The 22,705-nt window shown below is 36.9% G+C and overlaps 2 protein-coding genes, 1 long non-coding RNA gene and 2 pseudogenes across 3 annotated transcripts in view; 3 read left to right on the top strand and 2 right to left on the bottom strand.

Annotated features, from left to right (window-relative positions):
• The window catches only part of LOC105052732 (UPF0613 protein PB24D3.06c), a 30,646-nt gene extending 28,680 nt beyond the window's left edge, over positions 1 to 1,966 (top strand). The window contains exons 8-9 of the mRNA XM_010933655.3: positions 1,244 to 1,308; positions 1,412 to 1,966. Coding sequence (XP_010931957.1) covers positions 1,244 to 1,308; positions 1,412 to 1,559 — 213 coding nt within the window. The 3' untranslated portion in view covers positions 1,560 to 1,966. The remainder of the gene's footprint in view (positions 1 to 1,243; positions 1,309 to 1,411) is intronic.
• A 146-nt stretch (positions 1,967 to 2,112) lies between these two features.
• On the top strand, positions 2,113 to 7,681 carry LOC140851914 (uncharacterized; annotated as a pseudogene).
• A 136-nt stretch (positions 7,682 to 7,817) lies between these two features.
• LOC114914566 (uncharacterized) lies at positions 7,818 to 9,551 on the top strand. Its single transcript, XR_003802050.2, has 5 exons — positions 7,818 to 8,131; positions 8,215 to 8,297; positions 8,673 to 8,920; positions 8,998 to 9,085; positions 9,176 to 9,551. It is a non-coding gene; the product is annotated as an uncharacterized lncRNA (long non-coding RNA).
• A 1,530-nt stretch (positions 9,552 to 11,081) lies between these two features.
• Positions 11,082 to 13,568, bottom strand: LOC140852210 (uncharacterized; annotated as a pseudogene).
• A 3,947-nt stretch (positions 13,569 to 17,515) lies between these two features.
• On the bottom strand, positions 17,516 to 21,114 carry LOC105052792 (adenylate isopentenyltransferase 5, chloroplastic-like). Its single transcript, XM_073244593.1, is given in 2 exon segments — positions 17,516 to 19,631; positions 19,634 to 21,114. Coding segments are annotated over 2 exon segments (1,083 nt in total). The 5' UTR covers positions 20,676 to 21,114; the 3' UTR covers positions 17,516 to 19,590.
• Positions 21,115 to 22,705: the final 1,591 nt, after the last annotated feature.

Here is a 22,705-nt window from a genome sequence, read left to right as displayed (position 1 = left end):
ATCGTTATTTGATTTTTAGGTTTTCTCTTTAAGATGTGAAAAAAAAGAAATGTGGCATGAAATTAGGCCCATCTCATATGATGGCCTATAATGCCCACCCCATATGATTTTTGTTCCCCCATCCCATCGGGATGCAAAACCTTACCCGTAATACCTAAGCCAATAAAGCAACCTTACTATTGTGCCAAGGTCTACCCTCATTCTAGAATGTTGAAAAAAAAAAAAAACTCTCTCCCTCTCTTTTCTTGTATCTGGTTGGCATTACATCATGGCATCTAAATTTCCAATATTCAAACTCATTCTTAAATGCATATAATCATCAACCAATAATGGAATTACTTTCTATTCAAATTTATAGGATTGTAGGCCATACCTGAATTTTCTCCAGAATCTGGTCTAGTGAGTCTCCCCCCTTGTTATTTTTTTTCTTCAACAAATTGTTGCAGTCAAATTTGCTAATTTTTTTTCATTATGTTTGGGTTAACCTGGTAGATATGCGTTGCCTAGTGTTTTTTAAAATATTGGTATGTGCGCTATCATTATCACCTTTTTCTCGATTCTTCAACCACTGATAACAGTGTCTGTTTAAGAATTATTTTGTTCTCATGAAGCACCAAAATTTTATTTATATTTTTTCACAGCTGTTATGCAACTTCACACTAAGGCTACTGCTTCAGATCCCTCAACTACAAGTGGCTCAACCTATTAGAATGATTCGCAAAATCTTGGTTTATAAAAGCCTGAAACAAGTTAACAGTAAGCTTAAAGGACCAAATGGGTAGTGTTTAGTAAGATTTTTTAGTGCCGATCCTCTTTACTTATCTTCTGAGTTCCTAGCCAATAATATTTGTTTGCAACTGCACAGGACTTTTCATTACTGGCTCTTGAGATTTCATCCGGGGATCCAGATAGAGATGTTTTATCATCTCCATTCCTTACACTAGATCAATCAATCTCCTGGACAAACATGTTGCCTTCGGCACTACTGTGCCACCATGTGAAGTAATTGAGTAACTAGATTAAGCCTTCTGATTTGCACCAAATGGAGGATAAAGTTGTGACTCTTTTACTTTGTGAAGTAATTGAGTGACTAAATTAAACCTTCTGCTTTACTTTGTGTTGTAAAATTTGCAGAATGTTGTAGACTCTGGGATTCTTTTAGCTAATGTTCGTTTTTGACGTTCCTCATATTTTCTGGTACAAAATATTGCTTTGAATTGTGTTTCTGATTATTTGGCTGCAGGTTATTTTCTCCATGGCTGATGAGAATGTGCCAGACTATGTTGATAAGAAAGCACTGGTAGAAAGGTAGTTCTCAAGCTTATCCCACGACCAAGGATGTCTATATAGTTATTAATGAAGCACTTCTTATTAGAGTTGCATGAATCACTTCGTTTGCATAATCCTGCAGACTATGTCAGGCTTTGGGAGGTGCCGAGAAGGTTGAAATAGAATGGGCAAATCATTCTCTCTCTAATAGGGTACAAGAAGCAGTTCAGGCCATCCTAGATTTTGTGAAGAGGGAAGGACCGAAAGGATGGGATGATCCGTGGAATTAGATCTCTCTCTCTCTCTCTCTCTCTCTCTCTCTCTCTCTCTCACTCTCTCTCTCTCTCTCTATATATATATATATATATATATATATAACTTTTGAATTTGGTTTCCAATTTTCTTTTCTTTTTTTTTCCCCTTTGTGTACCTTTTTCTCATTTGTCATTTGCCTTTTTTACTCATAGCTTTTTTTGCATGTATGTCCAGATTTTATTACTTGATTGTTGTTGAGTATATTAATTTATGATTTTTTTTTGATTATTTGCCAGCTACTTGCATTTGATGAGTACAAGTCAAAAATCAACCTAATTGTGTTCCAGAACTAATTTTCTGTTTCTACATCTGTAATCCAACTTTACTGAAATACAGGTTACGTTAGTCAAGGCTAATCAACAAGAAATCCATTTGTCTGTTATGAGTTTTCTGGCTTAGTGATGTAAGAGCAATGGACTGCTTATTTTTGGTCGATCCATTTTGGAGTGCCGGCATACCTAGTTCATTCTAAGTCAAGACGTCAAAATCTAGTCAAAAATATTTATCAGTTTTAATATTTGGTGATTGAATCTTAAATGTGTTTTTGAATGTGGCAGGCGTACTTGAGTTTCTAGACATCATTAATTATAGTACAGATATGTCTTTTAAAGTTTAAAAAGGCAATTATGATGCCTTTCAAAATGTACTCATGTATTAATATAAAAGGCACAGATTTAATATGATTTTATGTAGAAAATGAATCTATGAAAACTGAACAATTGGGATTTTATGGGGAATGAATCTATGAAAACTGAACAATTGGAATCTTTGAATCAACATCTATTTGAACCCGGTGGAAAAATTTTTTATTGCAGTTGTTCAACTCCTTATAATTTGTGGCATCAACTACTACTATGATATCAATTTGATTTCTCAATATGTTCTTTGTTTTAATCTTCAAAAAACATCTCATTTCTCAAATCTTGGCTTGCACGGACAATAGGCATGATAAATTTCAACATTACGGAGAGTTATCTTGTTAGCATGAAGAATGCTCAATTCAAATAAAACGAAGGCTAGATGAAGGATTTAGCAAAGAGAGTTTGGTATGGGGCGTAGAGTTAGGGATCTTAGATCTGAACTGATCGTGATTGCTTAATTCAGAAATAGAACGAAAACTAGACGAAGGATTTAGCGAAGAAGACTCGATACAAGGTGTGGAATCAGCGATCTTAGATTTGGATTGATCACGGCAATTGCTCTTTCATTTGGAAAGAGATTTGTGTTCGTGCTCTATCAGTGTTGGCCCAAGTTAAATAGTTGATTGGGGATAGAACATCGATTGATGTGAGTTAGGGTGTTTAGGTTTCTAATTTGCCTCTCTCTCGTTGGTCAATCCACATCAGTATGGAGGTGGATGATCATCTGTGGATTTATGACTTGTTTATTGCTGATGGTAGGAGTTGGAGAGCACAGAATATCATCTATCTTTTTGATGGTCAGCTTGCTGATTGGATTTGTGTCATTTCAATTCATGTCCATCAGAGCTAGGACTTGAGGTTATGGGGTCGATCATATTGCCAAAAGCCTCCTACGAGGGCCCTTTCTGAGATGTGCAGGTCTGCGTTAAGGAGGACTGAGGCTGCTTAGATTTGGAAAGTGGCTGCTCATCTTAAAATGAGGTTCTTTCTCTGAAAGATTGCTTGGGATCGATTTTCGATGTCTACGTTATTCAAGGACAGGGGCATAGAGCTTTCAATTTCTTGTCTGATTTGCAGGTTGTATGATGAGTCGATGGAGTATGCCATCCTGTATTGTTTGAGGATGAGATTGATTTGAAGGATAGCAGGTGGTCATCCTTGGGAGGCAAGCAGCAGCCCTTCACTGGACCCCTTCTTCAATGTAATCTGTCGGAGTATAATCGAGGTGTTGACCTGTACTTGGGGAGATAGGATGGCTATGTCGCCTATTAGAACTAACTTTCCAAGAATGGCCTAGTCTTCGAAGCTGAGATTGTACTTGTGCATCGGGTGTTAGAGAGAGTATTTGCTTAGCTGCAGAGTATAGTTGTTTCGATGTCGCTGGCCCGTCTCTTAACATTTTGAACTCATGAGACTCTTATGCTGCCCCTACAGTAATCCGGAGGATTCTTTTTATTGGGGATTTATCAATGTTAACTTTGATAGTAGTGTTAAGGATGATAGGGATAGTGTTGCTACATCATCCGGGGTCCGGATGTCAGGTTGTTAGTGGTGGGAGGCTCATGTCTATTTGAACCTTTCATTCTGGGAGCTGCGCTTCAAGCCGAATAAAAGATTTTCATAGAGAAAAATTTTACCATCATTATCGACTAGATTAAGGATAAGATGAAACAACTAGAGATCCATTCGCTCCTCCATGACATCTGGAGTTTCCTATGTGATTTCGTCATGGTGTCTAATCGGCATGTCTTTCAGGAGGCGAACAATATAGTAGATTGGATTGCATCATACATTATTGAGTACACCAAAGATTGAATCTGGCGATAGGGCGAGGCTTGCCTGCAGGCCTTGCAGGACCTTTTGTTTTTTAACTATTTGGGATGTACCCATATTAAAGTGGTGTGATCGTCCGCATGAACCAAAAAAAAAATTTAGCGAACAAGCAAATCGATTTAAAGAACAAGAGTGAGATATTTTTAATAGTAACTTGATCAACCTTAAAGCTATGGTTTTTTAATTAATTACATTTGAAGTTTCTTTTAAGGATCAACTATTAGAAGTGGTTATTCCCATACAACATCAGCTTTACGACAAAGAGATAATAGAGGAAACAGATGAAGTTTGAATTTTTCCCAGAAGCTCTAAAACAGTGATACCATGTCCTCCTAATTCTTCTTCTAAAGCTTAGGTAGTTCCTGTTATAGTTCTTGAACCTCATACTAAAATTTCCATGTCGCCTACGGATTCCTCAGTCCCATTACTTCTACATCACCAATGTTTAATTTGAGTGGAGAATTTTAAATTTTAAATTTCTATTAGAAAGCAAAACTTGGAAGTTCTTGAAACTGAATTTCATCTTTCAAAGAGTATCAAAAACATAGTGGTTGGGAATTGAAGGATAAGGAATTTCTAATGCATTTATTTTCAAAGAACTTGTTGGGGAAGTAAGCCTTTTTCCCGACCAGTATAGCTTGACCACTGGACGAGGAGATTATTTACCATTTTCATTGACTAGCTCGATGAAGGAAAAGCATAGAGGTCAAAGAACCCTAGAATAACCACGACTTAAGGAGAAATATGATCTCAGATATCAGCCGATCTCGAGCTTGGATGCTGGCCGACCATAGAATCGACCTACCAGAAGGATCGACTACTTTGGATTTAGTCAAGATCCCACTTTGACTGTGTACCGACCAAGTCATCGAGACCTCTTTCCCCTTTTAATGATGAGATCCGGATCCCCAAGGATGAGTCACAGGGGGTGAATCTCAAGTTAGAATCTTTCTAAAGCTTCCATGAACACCCATGATATCACCAGCAGCCACTTAAAACCTCGACACAGAGATGTGGGTTCGCCCAGGCCAAGTATGATGCCACATTGAAGAGCTGGCTCAATTAGTGGTATATGACTGACCAACCTTGGAAAGCAACGATGACTTAGTTGCTTGGTGGATAACCGAAACTGATTGTTTATTCAAAGATCTTGGGACTGTTTCTCCTATTTACATACACATAGGCTTAACCGTCACATGTAATTCTCGCAGATAACGTGTAACTCCCAACTGTACCTGACATGCATAATAGGTGCCTCACTATCTCCAGTAGGTATAGATTTTTCAGACTCATTACCGAGCTTGATGGTAATGGGTAGCTACTCCCCCTCTATATAAATGGGGGCGAAGGAAAACTTCAGGTAAATAATTCACACTCTATGAAAACAGAGCCCAAGTTTTACTATTTTTTCTACTCTCTACTTTTTTGATTGTTGAAGTATCGACTAACTTAAGCATCGGAGAATCCTTGAACCAAAAATCTCCAGGGACTAGATTTTTTCGCAGGTCTTCCTGAAAAAGGAGCACTCCACCTCTAATGAAAGCTATCTTTACATCAGTAGACGATCGATATCCACCTCGGTACAAGACTGAGCCTAGCCACAGCGAGTCAAGGATCGGAGGCTCTCGACAGCAAAACTTAATGACGTGTTCCATGCTGTAGAAAGTGTTGATGTCAAAAGAATCGACTACTTATTTTAGACCAACCCATTTTGAGTGCTTATATACCTGGCCCATCTTCTAGTCCAAGTCAAAATTGGTTAAATAGTATTTGTTAGGCCATTTTAAAATATGGAAAATTAATGGCCAGCCTATTTGTAGATCGAAGTTTAATTTTTCAGCCTTGTTGATCCAACTTATAACTCTCGATCCATTACAAATGATATTTTAACTTTAGGTCCCTCAATAAGACCAAAATGCCCTCGAATTGAATCCTCCTATCTCTCCAAATTTCTATCTCTTCAGTTTCTTTTATTCCAACAAGTACCTCTGCTCTGGTGATCTATTACTGCATGATTTTACTCACACTACTGGTGGCAAGGGCCACAGTGCTATTCCATGGCTTCTCTTCAATGGAAATGATAACTGAGATAGCGGACATGTGTGGAGGCAAAATCCATCGGTAATGTTCTCTCTCTTCCTCTCTTCTCTCTTCTATCTTCTCTCTTTCCCCCTCTCTTCTCTCTCCGTGGATTTTAGCGGTCTCAGTCAATGCATTATTGGAGCAGAGATTCCCTTCTTTATGCATGGGACTGTATGAATGCTCTTAGTTATGAATGGTTCTCTTACTTAGAGTAGGGGTTTTGTTACTTATGAATTGGTTCTGTAAATATAACTAGTTGGTTTAATTACATGAATGCTCATTATCTGTTTTAAGTAACCAAATGAAAATACAGTTGGTTATACCAAAACTATCAAATAATTATTTCAGAAGAAAATATTAGAAAGAGTAATGCTACTGAGAAAAAGAAATCAAGTCCCACCAATTGTTTGTACTTTTTCCTAAAAATTTGAAACTTTTAAAAATTTATAAATCTTATTTTAATGATACACAATTTGAATTTCAACCATGTTCATATGTAATCTGATTTTGTTAGTCAAAATTAGCTTTTATGATAATGTAACCTAATATATATTGTTTGAATTTGCTTTGTGATGCAGTGTTATGATGGCTAGTTCAAGGAGGGCCAGAGAATTTTATATTAGCCCAATGAATATGGTGAATGAAAGATGCTATTTCAGTTATTATATCGAGATCATAGACATACTTATGGAGTCTATGTCCGAAGAGTAGAAAATAATGGTGGCTGCGACTCCATTTGCCCATTTGCTCCAGCCTCCATATATCAAGCAAAGCAGGTCATTGTTGGATGCATTGCTTTTCTTCTGGAATGATGAGAAGGAGGGCTTTAGACTGGGTAGGACATGATTCCTTTTGTGGAGACTGACATTGTCCTCATCTTTAGTTTGAGGGCTACGAGTGATGAGGTTGAATTGTATAGAGAGGGATGTGTTCAATCGGACCTCATCATTGATATTTTGATGGTCACTATAAAAAGACCACTAGAGATTTAGTTAAAAATAAATTGATGTCTCTTATTGGGAAGTCCAGGTTGTAGGATGTAGAGGACTTTACCAAGTATCGAATTTTTTATTTTTTTATAACTATTCTTTTTCCAACTGTATGCTACCATGTTCCAAAGGTATTATATCCATATCTTGATAATTTGGATCATCTAGGATCATATAATTGGGGTCTTGCAATTTTTTTTCTTCAATAGCAGATCTCTAGTATAGTAGAGAGTGTGCGCATAAGAAATATAATTGGAAGAGGATCTGCTGGCTATATGGATAGATGCACGGTGGCTCTGGTGGTAAGCTTGTCTGTGTTTACTTCCAATTCAATTATTTGATAGTCAATTTAATATTGTATCAGTTACTTTAATATGGTACATAATTAGTCTAGCATGGTATAATTAATATAGAATGGCATACAGCTAATTTGTTATGATATACAGTTAATATATATTGGTATACAATTAATATATATTAGTACACAGTTAATCTATATTGGTACACAATTAATCTATTATGGTATGTAGTTAATCTATATTGGTACACACTTAATTTATTATGATGCACAGTTAATCTATTATAATGTATAGTTATTCTATATGGGTAGACAGTTAATCCATATTGATACACAGTTAATTTATTATGGTACATAGTTAATATATATTGATACACAGTTAATCTATTATAGTATACAGTTAATCTATATTGGTACATAATTAATCTATTATGGTACATAGTTGAGCTATATTAGTATACAGTTAATCTGTTATAATACACAGTTAATATATATTCGTACATAGTTAATTTATTATGGTACATAATTAATCTAATATTATTTTGGTATGATAGGCATGGGCTGTTGAACATGTCAATGTTCTACTTGGAAAGCACAAACCACCATTCGTTTATCTCCGTCTCTTGCGTTGGAGCAATGCCCCATTCCCTCACAAGGTGGAGGCGATGATTATCGAAACAATAAAAAAATTAAAAAAATTTGAGGTATTACCTTTTATATCTAACATCATACACATTTCAATTGAAGTATAACTATTTTTTTGAATTTTTTTTTTGTTTCATAACAGGTGATCCAGATGATACAGTCCAAGGAGGATGAGGTGTACCTCCTGTCATAAGAAAGGCCACAGGGGGCAGTTTCGATACAGGGGTAAGCACGTATAAAATTTGATTTTTTTTTTTTATTTTGTATACTTTATATTAGTTACATGACTCATGGATTATTTTCTATTTGGCATACATATGCTATGTGCCGACACACAGTAAATTCCACCTTGCACACACTTATAATGCATTTGTAGACAATTGAGATTTTGCTACATTCTTTTTAATTCTTTGAAGTATATCATTGTCTTCATATGGAATATACTTATTTCTATTTGGCACATAGCTATTATGTGCTGGCACACTATTTGGCATGCTATATTTAAATGGTATACATAAAATTTTACTAAGTAGGAATATATATAGCTCCTCATTGCACATTACTTATGGTATATAATCTTTAAGATTTTTTTTTTTTTAGGTTCTGTCATCTAGCCTACCCAGACGACATCCAATTAATGATTTAGAGGCACGTATCATTGCATTTGAGAGGTCCCTGATTAGTCACAGCTTTCACTTAGAGGACCCTCAATCCATCAAGGATGTCGCAGCGAAGGATGCACGAATTCTTGCCTTCGATGGAGGCTTTCGTGCATCGAGAAGATGCTCCACGATAAAGGCTTGATGCCACCAGAAGACATTGTAGCCATGAAAGCAGATCCTATCCAGGTGAGTACTTTGCTGTAATTGTAATATGAAAATTTGAAAATGATGTTATTCCTGATCTAATTAATCTTTATTATTAGGTGAGGATAGAGCATTTTTTTTGTACTTGAAGAACCCCATCCGACTGACGTGGATCCTGCTATATCTTGTAGCAGTGAAGCGATGGAGGTAATTTTCATTAATTTGTAGTTAAAGATATATTTTTTTATTATAATATGAATGCTTATTAACTTTGTACTTGCATTTTTTTTTTTTCAGATCAATTTCGTGGTTGAAGGGGAGTGCGAGAAAGAAGGTGCTGCCTCAAAACATATGTTCTCATTATGCAGGCAGGTAAAAATGGAAGCTCGCGAGAGAAAGCCCATGGAGAAGGGAAAGACCATATCATTCCTTCCTAAGACCTACAAACATGTAAGGAAGAAACACCAGAAGGAAAACATAGGTGAAGGAAGCACAGCCTTACCCATTAGCGAGAATGATGCAGATGCTCATTAGTGTTCAATTTTGGAGTCTATCACTATTGTATTGATAGAGCTAAGTCAAGCAGTTAAGGATCAAGGAGATCCTTTCCCCTAGAGAGGTTTAGGAATTTTTTGATGTATTAATTATGAATCATGTCGGTAATTGTCTTTGTATCGTGTGCTGGTATGACATATGTTAAATATTCAAAATACTTACTAATTTTTTTTATATATTTTATCACTTTTAGTATATTCAAGATTCTACTATAGTTATAGATGTTGAGTCATCGGTGCTACCGGATAAGCCAATATAATTGGCATGCAGGCGCACCTATCATGAGAAGGGGAGAGGTATACTCCCATCATTTATTGAAGCATCAATTGATTTCTATATTGATAGTGATCATTTTGAGTAAGTTAATAGAATTATATTTTTTCTCTGTCTCATTGTTCATAATGAATTCTTTTGTTAATACCTACATATTTTATGTAGTGAGACTATCTAGAAAAATCAAGATACTTCTAAACCTTTTTGCACATGTTATGCATTGGATCAGCTCCTTAATGATGGGCCAATATAGAGTGATGTATAAAAATTAACTACTCACATGTTTTTCTTGCTCCAATATTTTTTTTATTGATCTTAATGCTTTTATTTGCATTATCTACAGCTTGTTAATATGTACTTCTGTATAATGGAGCTATTCTACATAGAGTATAGGGAGCCCGTGGAGAATGCAACTTTATTTTTGCACTGTGAGATACATGTATAAAATTTATTATAAGCATGCATTTTGTTTTCAACTAATAGATGTGTAAACATACTCTTCTTTTTCTTTTCTTTTTTGGTGTAGACTGTTGTGCTTCAATTTCTTTCAAGAGTCATCTTAGTGATCCCTGAAGTCACCAATCAGATCATAGATTCAGCACAGTCAAGTATACAGAAATGATTGGTTGATATTCGATTATCAGATCTCAAGCACTATAGATATTTGTTCATCCCCATGAACACATCTTGGCATTGGTACCTCCTAGTGTTGGATTTGAATGAGCAACACAGATATTTGTTGAATTAACAATATACCATATAAATTAACAGTGTTGAATTAACTGCGTATGATTTTAATTTAACTGTGTGCAAAATTCAATTAACTATATGCAGTGTTCAATTAACTGTATGTAGGATTCAATTAACTATGTGCAGTGTCCAATTAATTGTGTATAAAATTTATCTAACTATGCGAAGAGTTCATTTAACTGTGTACAGTATTTAATTAACAATGTACCAGATTAGCTTAACTATGTATGATGTTAATTTAACTCTATGCAATATTTATATATAATTATGTACAATATTAATTTAATTATATACGATGTTTATTTAACTGTATATCATGTTAGTTTAATTGTGTACCATATTTAGTTAACTGTATGTCATATTCATTTAACTGTATGCCATATAATTGTGTGCAATTTTAATAAAGTCCACAAATTACATTGTATAATGGCAATAAATTTAGTAAGATAAAATACAAATTTTACTATGAAAGTAAATGAAAAAAAAAAAGCATATAAGTTCATGTCAAAAGCAATTGATAATTAAAAAAAGATACATATTGTTTGGTTTTACAGGTTCATAATAAATAATACTTTTACAATATTCAACCATTCTATTCTTTAGAAACAAAATTCAATCCTATATGTTATTCAATAGCCTCATTACAAGTCCTTCTATTGTGTCCTTCTTTTCTGCATAACCCACATGCTATATTACTTGATGAATCTATCTGTGAAGCTTTTCTCTTCTTTCTAAGCCTATCAAGATGAGTCTTCGTAATAAAAGATAAAATATGTATCTCATCTCATGTACTTTGACTAAACTCAATATCAAGAATTAGATTGATACATTGTGCATATGCTGCTCTATACATGTCAGCTTCGAAATAGTTATCAGTGAAGTGCTACAAAGATCTATCAGCTTTCTCAATGCATGCACATGCATGCTTACATGGCATCCGAAAGATTCATCATTCGCTACAAGAACAAGTGCATTCCTATAGGTCAATCTTACATGAGTACTTTATGTCCTGTACATCATAAATCATGATGCTCGATGTAAAGACGGATAACCTTCGATCTTCTTCTGTATTTTTCTGCAATACCTTTTCTGGATTAGGACAAAGATGGGTTTCCATATTGTAACCTCGAATCATTCGATCGTGCATCAACTCCATTATCTGGAGTCTTATATGATCAACCATCTGAGGAATGAGAAGATGCTGAGCCTCCAGAATCTAACTGTTGAAATATTCTGCTATATTAGATGTCATGATATCCTAATATAGATCTGGAAAGACTATATTTGCCTAATGCTCTGGCCCTGCATATATCATAAAGTTACTTGTGCTTGGAGCTGCTGCTATAAGTTTACTGATTAATTTTTGGAAATTGTTTAGATTTGGAGTATATGCAGTAGTATTTAATAAATCAAGCAATCTCTTCCTTTCAGTTGCACGATAATGGACAAGCACCTGCATGTACAGCAATAAAAAGATAACAATGACTTAACAAACCCAGATATTTTGAAGATCTAACTTAAAAATTTAGAAGAATATGATGCATACCTAATTTTTGTAATTATCTTTGATATGGCAGATACAATATAAGTGGTAACTACCAGTAAAGTGTTTCGACATTGCTTTTATAAGTCCTTGATGTCTATCAGTCATACTGGTAAAATGATGCTCATGATAGTCAATGCAAGACTTTAAGGCTTCTTTCAATATCCAATAAAATCAGTCCCAATTGTCATCATTTTCTATATCAACAATAGTATATGCAATGGAGAACATATCATCATTCACATCTTTATCTATAGCATTAAGTAAAACTCCTCCATCCTTATACTTAACAAATGTTCCATCCATGAATATCAGAGGTCTACAACCTTTTATGAAACTATTGATTGAGGCTTTAAATGAAATGAATAGACGTCTAAATTGATCTTCAATGGTTTCGTACATTGCTATGCTGTTGGGGTTGGTCTGAAAAATGGTATCACAATACTATCGTATCCTTTCATAAGATATTGACCTCTCACCATAGATCTCCTTGATAGCAATCTCTTTTCCATGCCATGCTTGTTAATATGGTAATTCCACACTAAATTTACGACGAATATCTTTTACAATATCAGCCAACCTATATAAAGGTATATCTTAGAGTTTTTCTTTGATAATATTTGAAACACAGTGTTTTGAAGCCTTAGGATGATATCGATTTTGCAATCATACTCTGCATGTATGTTCGTTGTTCATAATTTTAATTGCAAACCTATCTTGATTCTTAAGGCAAGAAGCATGAATGCACCATCCACATCCATTATATGCACACTCCACAATCACGCACACACGATCATTCTTAACAAATACAAAATCTCTGTAAGTTGCAATATAGAACATACGAATTGTAGCACAAAAAATTTTAACATCATCGAACTCTTGATCTACACCCTCTATGCAGCTCTTCCAAGTATCCAATATATTTTTTTGACTTGGTTCATCTTCAATTGTAGCTTTTATTTCTTTGACAACTCGAATGAAATTACTTAAGCTAGCAAATGATGAAAAGCGAGATGAATCAACTATTTAACTATTTTTATAACAATTTGTATGTTCAGCATCATGGATTGGATCACTAATCCTACAATATAAAAGGATTATTCTTTTATTATATTACCAATCAATTTTGAACTATTACATATATCATAAGTACTATATTCATGCTGCAGTTACATATAAATGCACAAAATAACTAATTAAAAATAAAAAAAGATATATAATTTGTAATTAAATTCTGTATTATCTCATATTGATTACCGCTTTAGGAGATTCAGTTGAGGATACACAATGAGATACAACCATCTTAATTATCACAATTTTTAACTTCAAATATATTTCATACATATTCCTAATATCTTTATCCACGATGAGCTTAATAAATATTCTTGAATTGTTAGGAATATAGAATTTGATTTCTATCATTGCAGAGGATAGATGCTTCCATCTCTCCACTATTTCATTGACAATGTAATCGAGAGTTGAGTCTTGTGAAATTGAAATAATATGGCCCTCCATACCATAAGAGCATACAGTCATAAAAATTGAATTTTCGATGTTTTTAGAATCCATGACTATTAGAAAGCTAGATGAGGTCATCTAAAATGATAGATGAGCTCCTTTAAATCACTTCGACTATAATAAAGAACAAAATCTTTGAAAAATCTGAATGAAATTCCTTAAAACCTAATGTTTGCATCAGAATATTTTGATCTGAATACAATAGAAATTAGAGAGGCCAAAATGAACAGAAAATCTCTCAAAAAGTGAATGTCCACATCAGAATATTCACACTTGAGTTTTGACAAATTTGGAAAGATGAAGTTGGATAGAAAATCCCTCAAAGAATGGGCTTTTGTCGTTTCTTCCAAAAAACAGAGGAATGTTTGGTAAAAGAATGGAATCAGAAATATTTCGTAATGTGAAAGGATATTTTAGGTATTTTTTCAAGCCATCTCGCATCAAAACTATTTGGTTACGGTAAGTAGGGATCGAATTTTGGTCAACATTGAGTTTTTGTTAAAGTGGCATCAATCAAGGGATAGCTAATTAAATACCTATAAAAATATTAGGTCTTGAGTATGTGTTTATGTGTGCGAAATGGATGTTTGGAGCTCCTGCATCATTAATTATTAGACAATTATTGTATTTGTATTTTAGAAGGCAGTCATATATTAATGTAATATTTGAATTCACATACTTAACCATGTTCTTAGAAACCAATGTTTTGTGGATAGATCTTTGAAGAATGCAGCACCAATATCAACATGATATTTCTGATGTATCTTTCTCATGTTCTCATCACTATTTTCTAGCTGCTAGCGTCTGTTGATCCATGGACCATCAAACCGACCATTTACTAAATCTTCTTCAAGTAGAATATTTCAATCCAAAGATTTATTGGACATGCTTTTTTTTTTTTTGGATAGATTATCGGGTATGCTACCAATATAAACAAAATACTACGTTCCAATGTCTATTTAAATCATAATACTTCGGAATGAAGTACATTTCAATGTCTATTTGTAGCATAATACTTTGGAATGAAATACATCGATCTCTTCTTCCTCGAAGAACTTCTTCCCAGAACCAGTCATCATGGTAGCATTTTTTGATTTTCTCATCTATATGCAGAAGTGCAAATCCTTGTTTGGCCTTTTTATCATTATGTTCTTATAAGGTTGATCTCATGTTGCTCTATTATCTCAAGGTTTTGAATCATGTCTGAAGCAAGGCAGAACAGCCTTTTCTTTCTAATAAGAGCCAGAAAACTTCAGCAACCGATTAGTCAGTTGCATCCAGCAATCTACTGCACAAACCAAAGTCAACTCTGTTTTCAGGCTTCTAAATCTTCTCATTAAAGCTACCATAGTAGCCTTTCTACTTCAGTATATATATAGAGCTGTATTTATGAGGTTGAGTATGAGATATGCAATATAATCTTTTCCATTCACAATTCTAACAAAGTGATTATTCCATGGGATACACAAGTGGGGATGATATTGTATGATTATTTTGTTCAAAAGGGTGCAAAATCACTAACTATTAGAAAATCAGCTGGAAGATGCAATTTGTCTCTAAAGATTATTTGACCATGAACATTGACAGGCAACAAGCATCCAATACAGTGAGAGCATTTTCTTCGAATGATTTAAACCGCACAAACCTGCTTACGGTACTCTTTTTCTAATTTAAGTATGATATCTGTATGGATACTTGATTCTAGGCCTTTTAGTAGATAGATTCTGCCAGTTTTCATCGCTCTCCCCTTCAACATCCAACCTATTTTATGGTGGACAAGGAGAATTCGATTCCATAATATGCATGCAAGCTATCCATGGAATCATAGCAAGGGGACCAGATTTAGCCCAAGATCTGAATGGGTATCATTCTATTTGAGATTTTTGCAGCTGGTGTATTCTTTACATTTCTTTTATAAAGAAACGGAATGGCCCTTCGGCTTTATGGCAAGCCACTCAAGAAGAGTTAGTTTGGCTCTTCACACTACTACCTCTACCATGTTTTGGAGCTGACCCTAAACCTAAACCATCTTCAGAGTTTATTCACAAGATTCACATTGAGGTAAAATAATGTTCCAAAGCTAGATTAAATGGTGAATCTGAGCCTGTACCCAAAAAAAAAAAAAAAAAGGTGAATCTAAGCCCTTTTTTTTCTATTATATTATTTCGAAAAAAGGACAAGGAACAAGGGTCAATTTCCATATGAAAGGCATCATGGTCTTCCCATCCCAATGGCTGGATAAAATAGATGGGCCATTGAATAAATTCTTCGCGCCTAATGACTTAAAAATTCAGAAGTCTGTGGTTACTGTCAGTTCTCTCTAGATGCAACTTAGAGAAGATAGTGGACAAGGGCACTCGATAACGTGTGATATGACATGACAATAGGTTTTATATAAGATGAAACTTGCGGCCATTATTGCCTTCTGTTCATGATTGAAAAAGATATTAATGATGGTACATCCGAGGATAGGACTAAACATTATTGATGTAATGGAATAGACCTATTTGTTTGTATTCTATTTGGACGTGATGAGTGCAATGCTCTTCCAGTGATAATAAAATAATGTGCATCATGATTGATATTGAGAAGAGCCAATGAGATCTGATGAGGTGGGATGCTTGCCTTTACATCTCTTGATGCTTTTGACCGGCGCCACACCACAGCCTAAAAGCAGCTTTCTTCTTTATCAAAGAAATATACAAAAATCATTTTTAACATCCTATGCTGAAGTAACAATCTTTTAGAAAAAATATTTCAGTCAGAAAAATTTTTTTCCGCTAATCAAATGAGTCGATAATAATACAGTATACAGCAAAACTGTAATCTTTGCATTAAGTTAGTATTTATTGTGATAAATATGACCGGTTTAGTTTATCTTTGAAGTTTAGTGAAGTTTTGTGGGGACTTGAATTTAAAAAAGGACGTAAACCATCATGTTCAAATAGGAGATGAAAGTTTTTCAGCCCAAAATGATTACAATGATACAAGACCGATATTTTCATCATTCCAAATATGCATGAGAATAATAAAACTATGGTACCATATTGGAGATTATGTGATATATATACAATAAACAGTTGTTTGAGGATTAGCTGCTTTCACTTGATACATATACAAAGTTACGATGGGTGTCTAAGAGAAAATTTTCATATGAAATCCGAGAAAAATTAATATGTTTGAAACCTTTGGAGATTTTCCTCTACACAAATAAAAAACCTTAGCGAAATTTTGTCTGACCTAATAATAATTATGAATTTTTATTCAATTGCATGTTCTAGACTAATTTAAAGTAAGGTGTTACATCGTCTCTAAGATCGCTAACAATGTCATAGTTTGCCCTCAAAACCTAACCTAAAGCCTACGTTTTGCTTTCCGGGAAGGGTGTAGGTTTCCTTAACAGGTTATGCTTGGTCCCCAATAGACCTAGCAAAGCATGATTCCATTTATGCAACGCACTTGCAAAACACTAAATCGTGTAAGCCATGAACGACTTTAGTGTGTAAAATAATATATGACATGAACTAAATTGAAAAACTCTATTACTAACCTATAGAATAATAAATATTTTGTATTTGCTTGTTATCCAAATACACAACCTTTTTCTTTATGTAAATCACTCAAAAGCCAATGTAGTTGTTTTAATGCGCTTTCTTGGCTGTGTTTCTCATGTAGCATTATTGATCATCCTTCCTATAACTAATCTTTTACTTCCTAATTTATATCTCCCTCCAATATTAATTTCTTAACTTCCTAAAACCTCTTAAAAATTGTTAATATCTTTTCAAATCATAATTACTTTTTTTCGCTCTGTTCTTGCTTTGGACAACATCATCCTTACTTTGATATTGGGATTTAAAATCTTGTCTTACATCCACGGAGACTTTTTTTTTGTGTGTGTGTTTTGTGGTCATCACTCCCTACCAGAAGAGCCATGCCCTATGCATTGCACAATGACCACTTGATATATAAATATATAACCAACCTACAGTCTTGAGTCGAAGTCCACGAAACCATTAAAATAAAAACCAAAATATGTGAGCAGCTCTGTTAAGCATGCTTGCACTGAGCTTTAATTAACAAAAGATATTGGTAGGACATGGATTGAAAGGTATCCTTCGCTGGCTCTTCTGCTGTCAGTATTCTTCAACAGGCTAATGACTCCTTTCACTGAAAGGTCTTTCTCATGGAAGTCTTGTTTGGACCCATCCTACCTCGCCAAAACCAAGGTCCTCATGAGAACGGTATCAACCAAAAAAAGAGAGAGGAGATAATGCGAGACCATCATATGTGTCCGCTTGGTACCTGCTTTGCTTTGCTCTCCCCACTTCATGCGTGGCCCCCTCAGCACAAAAGGATAAAGTAAGTGCTAGGACCTGTAGGGCCTCAATACTTCTATTTCTAGTGCACTAAAAAAAGGTTCGTCCACTTGGCGTGCCGTTATGCTCAAATAAAATAAAATAAAATAAAGAAAAAAAAAATAGATACCAGTTCCAGATGTTGACATGCCATGCTTGGTCCAAAGTCTCCTTTTGGCGTCTTTCGCAGTCAAAACTTCCTCGGTTTTGACATGTAAAACGACGGTTCATATTGCGTCTTTGGCATGGAAAAATGATCCACGATTTTTCAAGATATGCACCATTAAACTACATAATAACTACTATAAGATTTGTGTAAATAGATAAATGAAAGAACTTGAAATGCTTTGAGGCCTGCACGAACTATAATCTAATGATTGGTGTCGCAAGAAAAGATCAATCATTCTTTTGTAGGTAAGATACGTGTCCGAACACATAAAATGAAGATGATAAAATGGTATCCTCTTCCCCACATTACTCCATACCACACCTCGTGATATTTAAGAGAAGTTTTTGACCACACCTTATGATATTTCAAGTAATTTCACCAATTGTGCTCCACATAAATAAGATGTCCGTCAAGACATTGGCCTAACATTTTGAAAAGTTTTAGCTGACTTGTTGATATATTAATTTATACCGACTAGTAAAGAAAACTAATCTTAATATGCAGCAAGTGCTAGATGCACACATCAATCTGAGTATGATCTTAATTCTTAATGCATGTTATGAAATTCACGGAGCAACAATTTTAGTTACCTCACATCACATCTGCTCAAAATAGATATCCTAAGATATGATCTACGATTTGCAAGATGACAGACTTAAGGAATGGAGGAGAAGTCTAAATACAAAATAACTGGACTAACAATATCATCCCTTTTTTAAAATGATAAACTAGACTAACAACATCAGCAAGCATGTTAGCCGTGTGGTTGGCTTCTTGGCATGGAGTAGTGCAGATAAATGTTCCAGAAGAGTTCGTTGGGTCCCATATATTTCTCAAGCATGAGTGGGGCACTCAAATTCTGATTAACCACGACAGAAGAATCACCTTGGAGCCATACATATAACTGCTTTCAAATATGTACCACAAGCATATGCTGATCGTATACCTATTATAATGCTAATAGCTGCTTTTTGTTGACACAAACTAATATACTTATCATATAGATATTATAATGCCAATAGCTGCTTTTTATTTTTTATTTTTTGGTAAATATAGCTGCTTTTTGTTGATACAAACTGATATCTTGACAAAAAAAAAAAAAAAAAAAAAAAAACATGCCCATCAAATAAGAAGAAAGTTTGAGGGGAAAACAAAAAAGCTAATAGGAGAAAGCCGTCCTAATTTATTAGTTACGCATGATGAGGGAACGGAAGCAAAAGCCATGCTCTGCCGGGACCACCACGCAACTCGGTGCGGCCGCACAACGTACGGATACCCGCGCGTGCGACCCTGCAATTGGGCCGATGCGGACGGACACCATCCCCGTACGACCTCAACAGCTCTCTCTCTCTCTCTCTCTCTCTCTATATATATGTTATATATAAATATATTAATTCGTATGGGCAGGGAACCATTAACGGCTCTGAAAGCAACCCACCTGCTCCCCACACACCCACTTGTGCCCGCGCGGCACCCACCTCAGGTCCCACCACCCACTCATGCCCCGACTTTCCTACACGTGCCGCGGGCCCCACCTCTTCATCTCTCACACGGTGGCCCCCACTGCCACCGCTGAGGCCAACTTGGGGCGGCGGCGCCGCCCGTTCTCACCACTGTTTCATTGCTCAACACTCTCTTCCCCTCCTTGCCGCAGCTACCGGCGACAAAGTACACTTCTTCCCGTCCATCCTCTCTCTCCTCTACCTTCTCCTCTTGGCTCAAAAATTGTCCGACGATCTCGATGCTGGGCCTGCTCACGAGCTCGTCCCAGCTCTGGTCCGCCTCCTCCCCTCCCCTCCGGAACACCTCGGTGGCGTCCACGCGGTGCACGTCCCACCCGGGCAGCGCCCGTAGCCTATGAATCTTCTGCAGCTGGCGGCAGGTCAGCTTGCGGGTGTTGGCCTTGATCTCGTCGATCGCCAACTCCAGCAGCCTCGCCTTCGTCCACTCGCCGACACCCTCCTTCTCGGCCCGCAGGTACCCGTCCATCTCCGGCACGCCGATCGCCTTCCGAATCCCCCTACCGTAGTCCGCCTCCGGGTCGAACACCCTTCGCACCTCCTCCACCAGCCCCCTCTCCACCATCCGGTCCACCCGCTCCCCCACGAACCGGTGCAACTCCTTGGGCTGCACGTCCACCCACAGGAAGCAGCACTCGTACCTCGACCGCCCGCACTCCCTCCCGCCCCCCTCGATCAATTCCTCGATGTAGGAATTCGAGCCCCCGGCGACGACGGGCAGCCGCCCGCGCTGCGCGATGGAGCTGATGGCACGGCCGGCCACACGGCGGAAGTCCGACGCGGTGAAGTCGGCATCCGGCAGGATCCCGCCGAGGAGGTGGTGAGGGATGCCGCGAGTCTCCTCGTCGGTGACCTTGTTGGTGACGACGTCGACGCCGTCGTACAGCTGCATTTTGTCGGAATTCACCACCTCCCCGTTGAAGCGGACCGCGAGGTCGATCGCCAGCCTCGACTTGCCGGTGCCGGTCGCGCCCATCACCACCACCACCTTCCCTTTCCGAACACGCACCGGGAAGGAGCTTATCGGAAGTATCGGCCCACCGACAGGCCGGCAGTCTGCTGGAGGAATTCTCGGAAAGCAAACCTGGTTCAGAATTTCCAGCAACATCATGAGAGATAATAACAAGAGAAGAACAGCAAGTCCACCGGAGCTATATATCTATCGATCTTTCAGCCTATCTCGATATCATCCTCATAGGCCATGGAAGCCACTTCTCTTTAAACGACGCGATTTTGTCAATATGGTTGAAGCTGGGTGTATCTATATCGGCGCAGTGCAACCTAACTTTTTCTTACCAAAAGCTATAAACGAAAAGGTTTATAACCGTAGAAGACGCGGCAAATTGGGAGTAAAAGTCTAGAGCAAGCATAATAACTTTGTTGCACTCGTTAGTCTATATGTTTGCTTGTGGTAAATTATATCTTTGACTTCTTTTCTTTTGAGACAAGGGGTGGTTGGTGGTAGAGTTGGGCAGTGAATTGGAGGGGGAGGAGAAGCAACGATGGTTGCTTTGGAGAGAGAAGGGGTGGAGGTCAGAGGTCTCTCTCTGTGCGACTCTGGGCTTTGAGAGAAGGAGATCAGTGATCAAGTGCTTATATAGCCTCGTGCCCTGTGGGTGCGGATTTGGTGGATTGCAGCTTGTCGTCCACTGAATCCATGCAATAAAAGCGTGCCACAGACCTTGCCATGTCAGCTAACAGAGATGTGGGGCGTAGGGACACGTACGGGAGGTGGTCGGGTTTCGCCATGAGCTATAGTGAGTAAATCTCTACCGACCATCGAGGGTCAAAAGCTTATAGAGTAAAACTCTACCGATCATCCGGCATAAAAAAGGGGGCGGGATCCTCTGCGATGCGCCTTTTGCACCTGACACGATTGTTGCATGTCTGGATTGCCGCCCACTCTTCATTTTGAAAACGAAGGGCTCTGTGGGGACGGGGACGATGTTGCACAATCGCTCCTAAGAGATGTTATTGCGTTGTTGCGAGAGGCCCCTGTCATATATACCAGATATATCTACAAAAAGGCTAACACCACGGCAAATTGATTGGATCGCTTTCTTCGCGACGGAGCACTCTTAAGATGTGATTTGGATTGATATGATCTCCATGCCATATGACTTTCGTGATATTTTATGTGTTCTGATATTTTTGATTGCGTTTATATCAAGATTGTATAAATATATCATCTTATCTAAAAAAAAAAAAAAATTTGTGGGCTGCATACAATCTTCGGCATCTTAACCGATCTCAATTCACTATAAAAAATAAGACAATCAGCGACGAACAAAAGTATAATTAAATATTAAAAAAATATAACTAAATATGACTACCGACATAAAATACATCGGCAAAAGGGAGGTCGTTGATTCCTTTTGCCGACATAAAGATCTTTCTATCAGCAAATTTTAATTTTTATCGATGCTTTTTTTAGCATCGTTGATTATTTACCTACGCTTAAAATAAGTATCGGCAAAAAGATGTTTTAGCGACGTAAAATTATTATCGAAAATAGTTAATTTATCTATACTTAAAATATATATATCCATATAAAATAAAACTGCATATGCCAAGCCGTATCACAAACCTACAATGGATTAAGAAATTAAGTTAGCAAACTAATTATTTACTAAATAAAGAAAACATATAAATTAAAAATAATATAAAACAATACCGATCACAGAAAGACATCCATCGTCATCATCGATGGAGTCATCATCATAGGCATCAACAGGGACATCGGGAGCCAGTGGGGGAGGCATGCTAGGAGGCATGTGGCGAACTAACTCATCAAGCTTTGCCCCAAATACTGTAAGCTGGGACCTAAGCTCAACATTGTCACGTTGTAGGACCACTATGTTCTCCTGAGATCTATGGTGGTCCTCCGCTCGATGAATCTCCTCCTCATGTCTCCTCTCTGCGGACGAGAATCACAAAAAACATGTGATACTCTAGAGGAGTTGGAAGCCGCAACCGCATATTTCGATCCCGTAATATAACTGAGTCTCCTACCAAGCACTTCATCATACATATCGTCATCTATGGGTGGGGTGGAGCCCTCAGTGATGGGCTGGGATTGTATCTCCATCATCCAATCCTAATTAAAAAAAAAAAAAAATGTAATCAAAAGTCTCAACTTCA

The sequence above is a fragment of the Elaeis guineensis genome, chromosome 10 (genome assembly GCF_000442705.2).
Source record: "Elaeis guineensis isolate ETL-2024a chromosome 10, EG11, whole genome shotgun sequence".
Taxonomy (NCBI): Eukaryota; Viridiplantae; Streptophyta; class Magnoliopsida; order Arecales; family Arecaceae; genus Elaeis; species Elaeis guineensis.
Note: the sequence above shows the minus strand (reverse complement) of the source record. Positions and strands in the feature narration are given on the sequence as shown.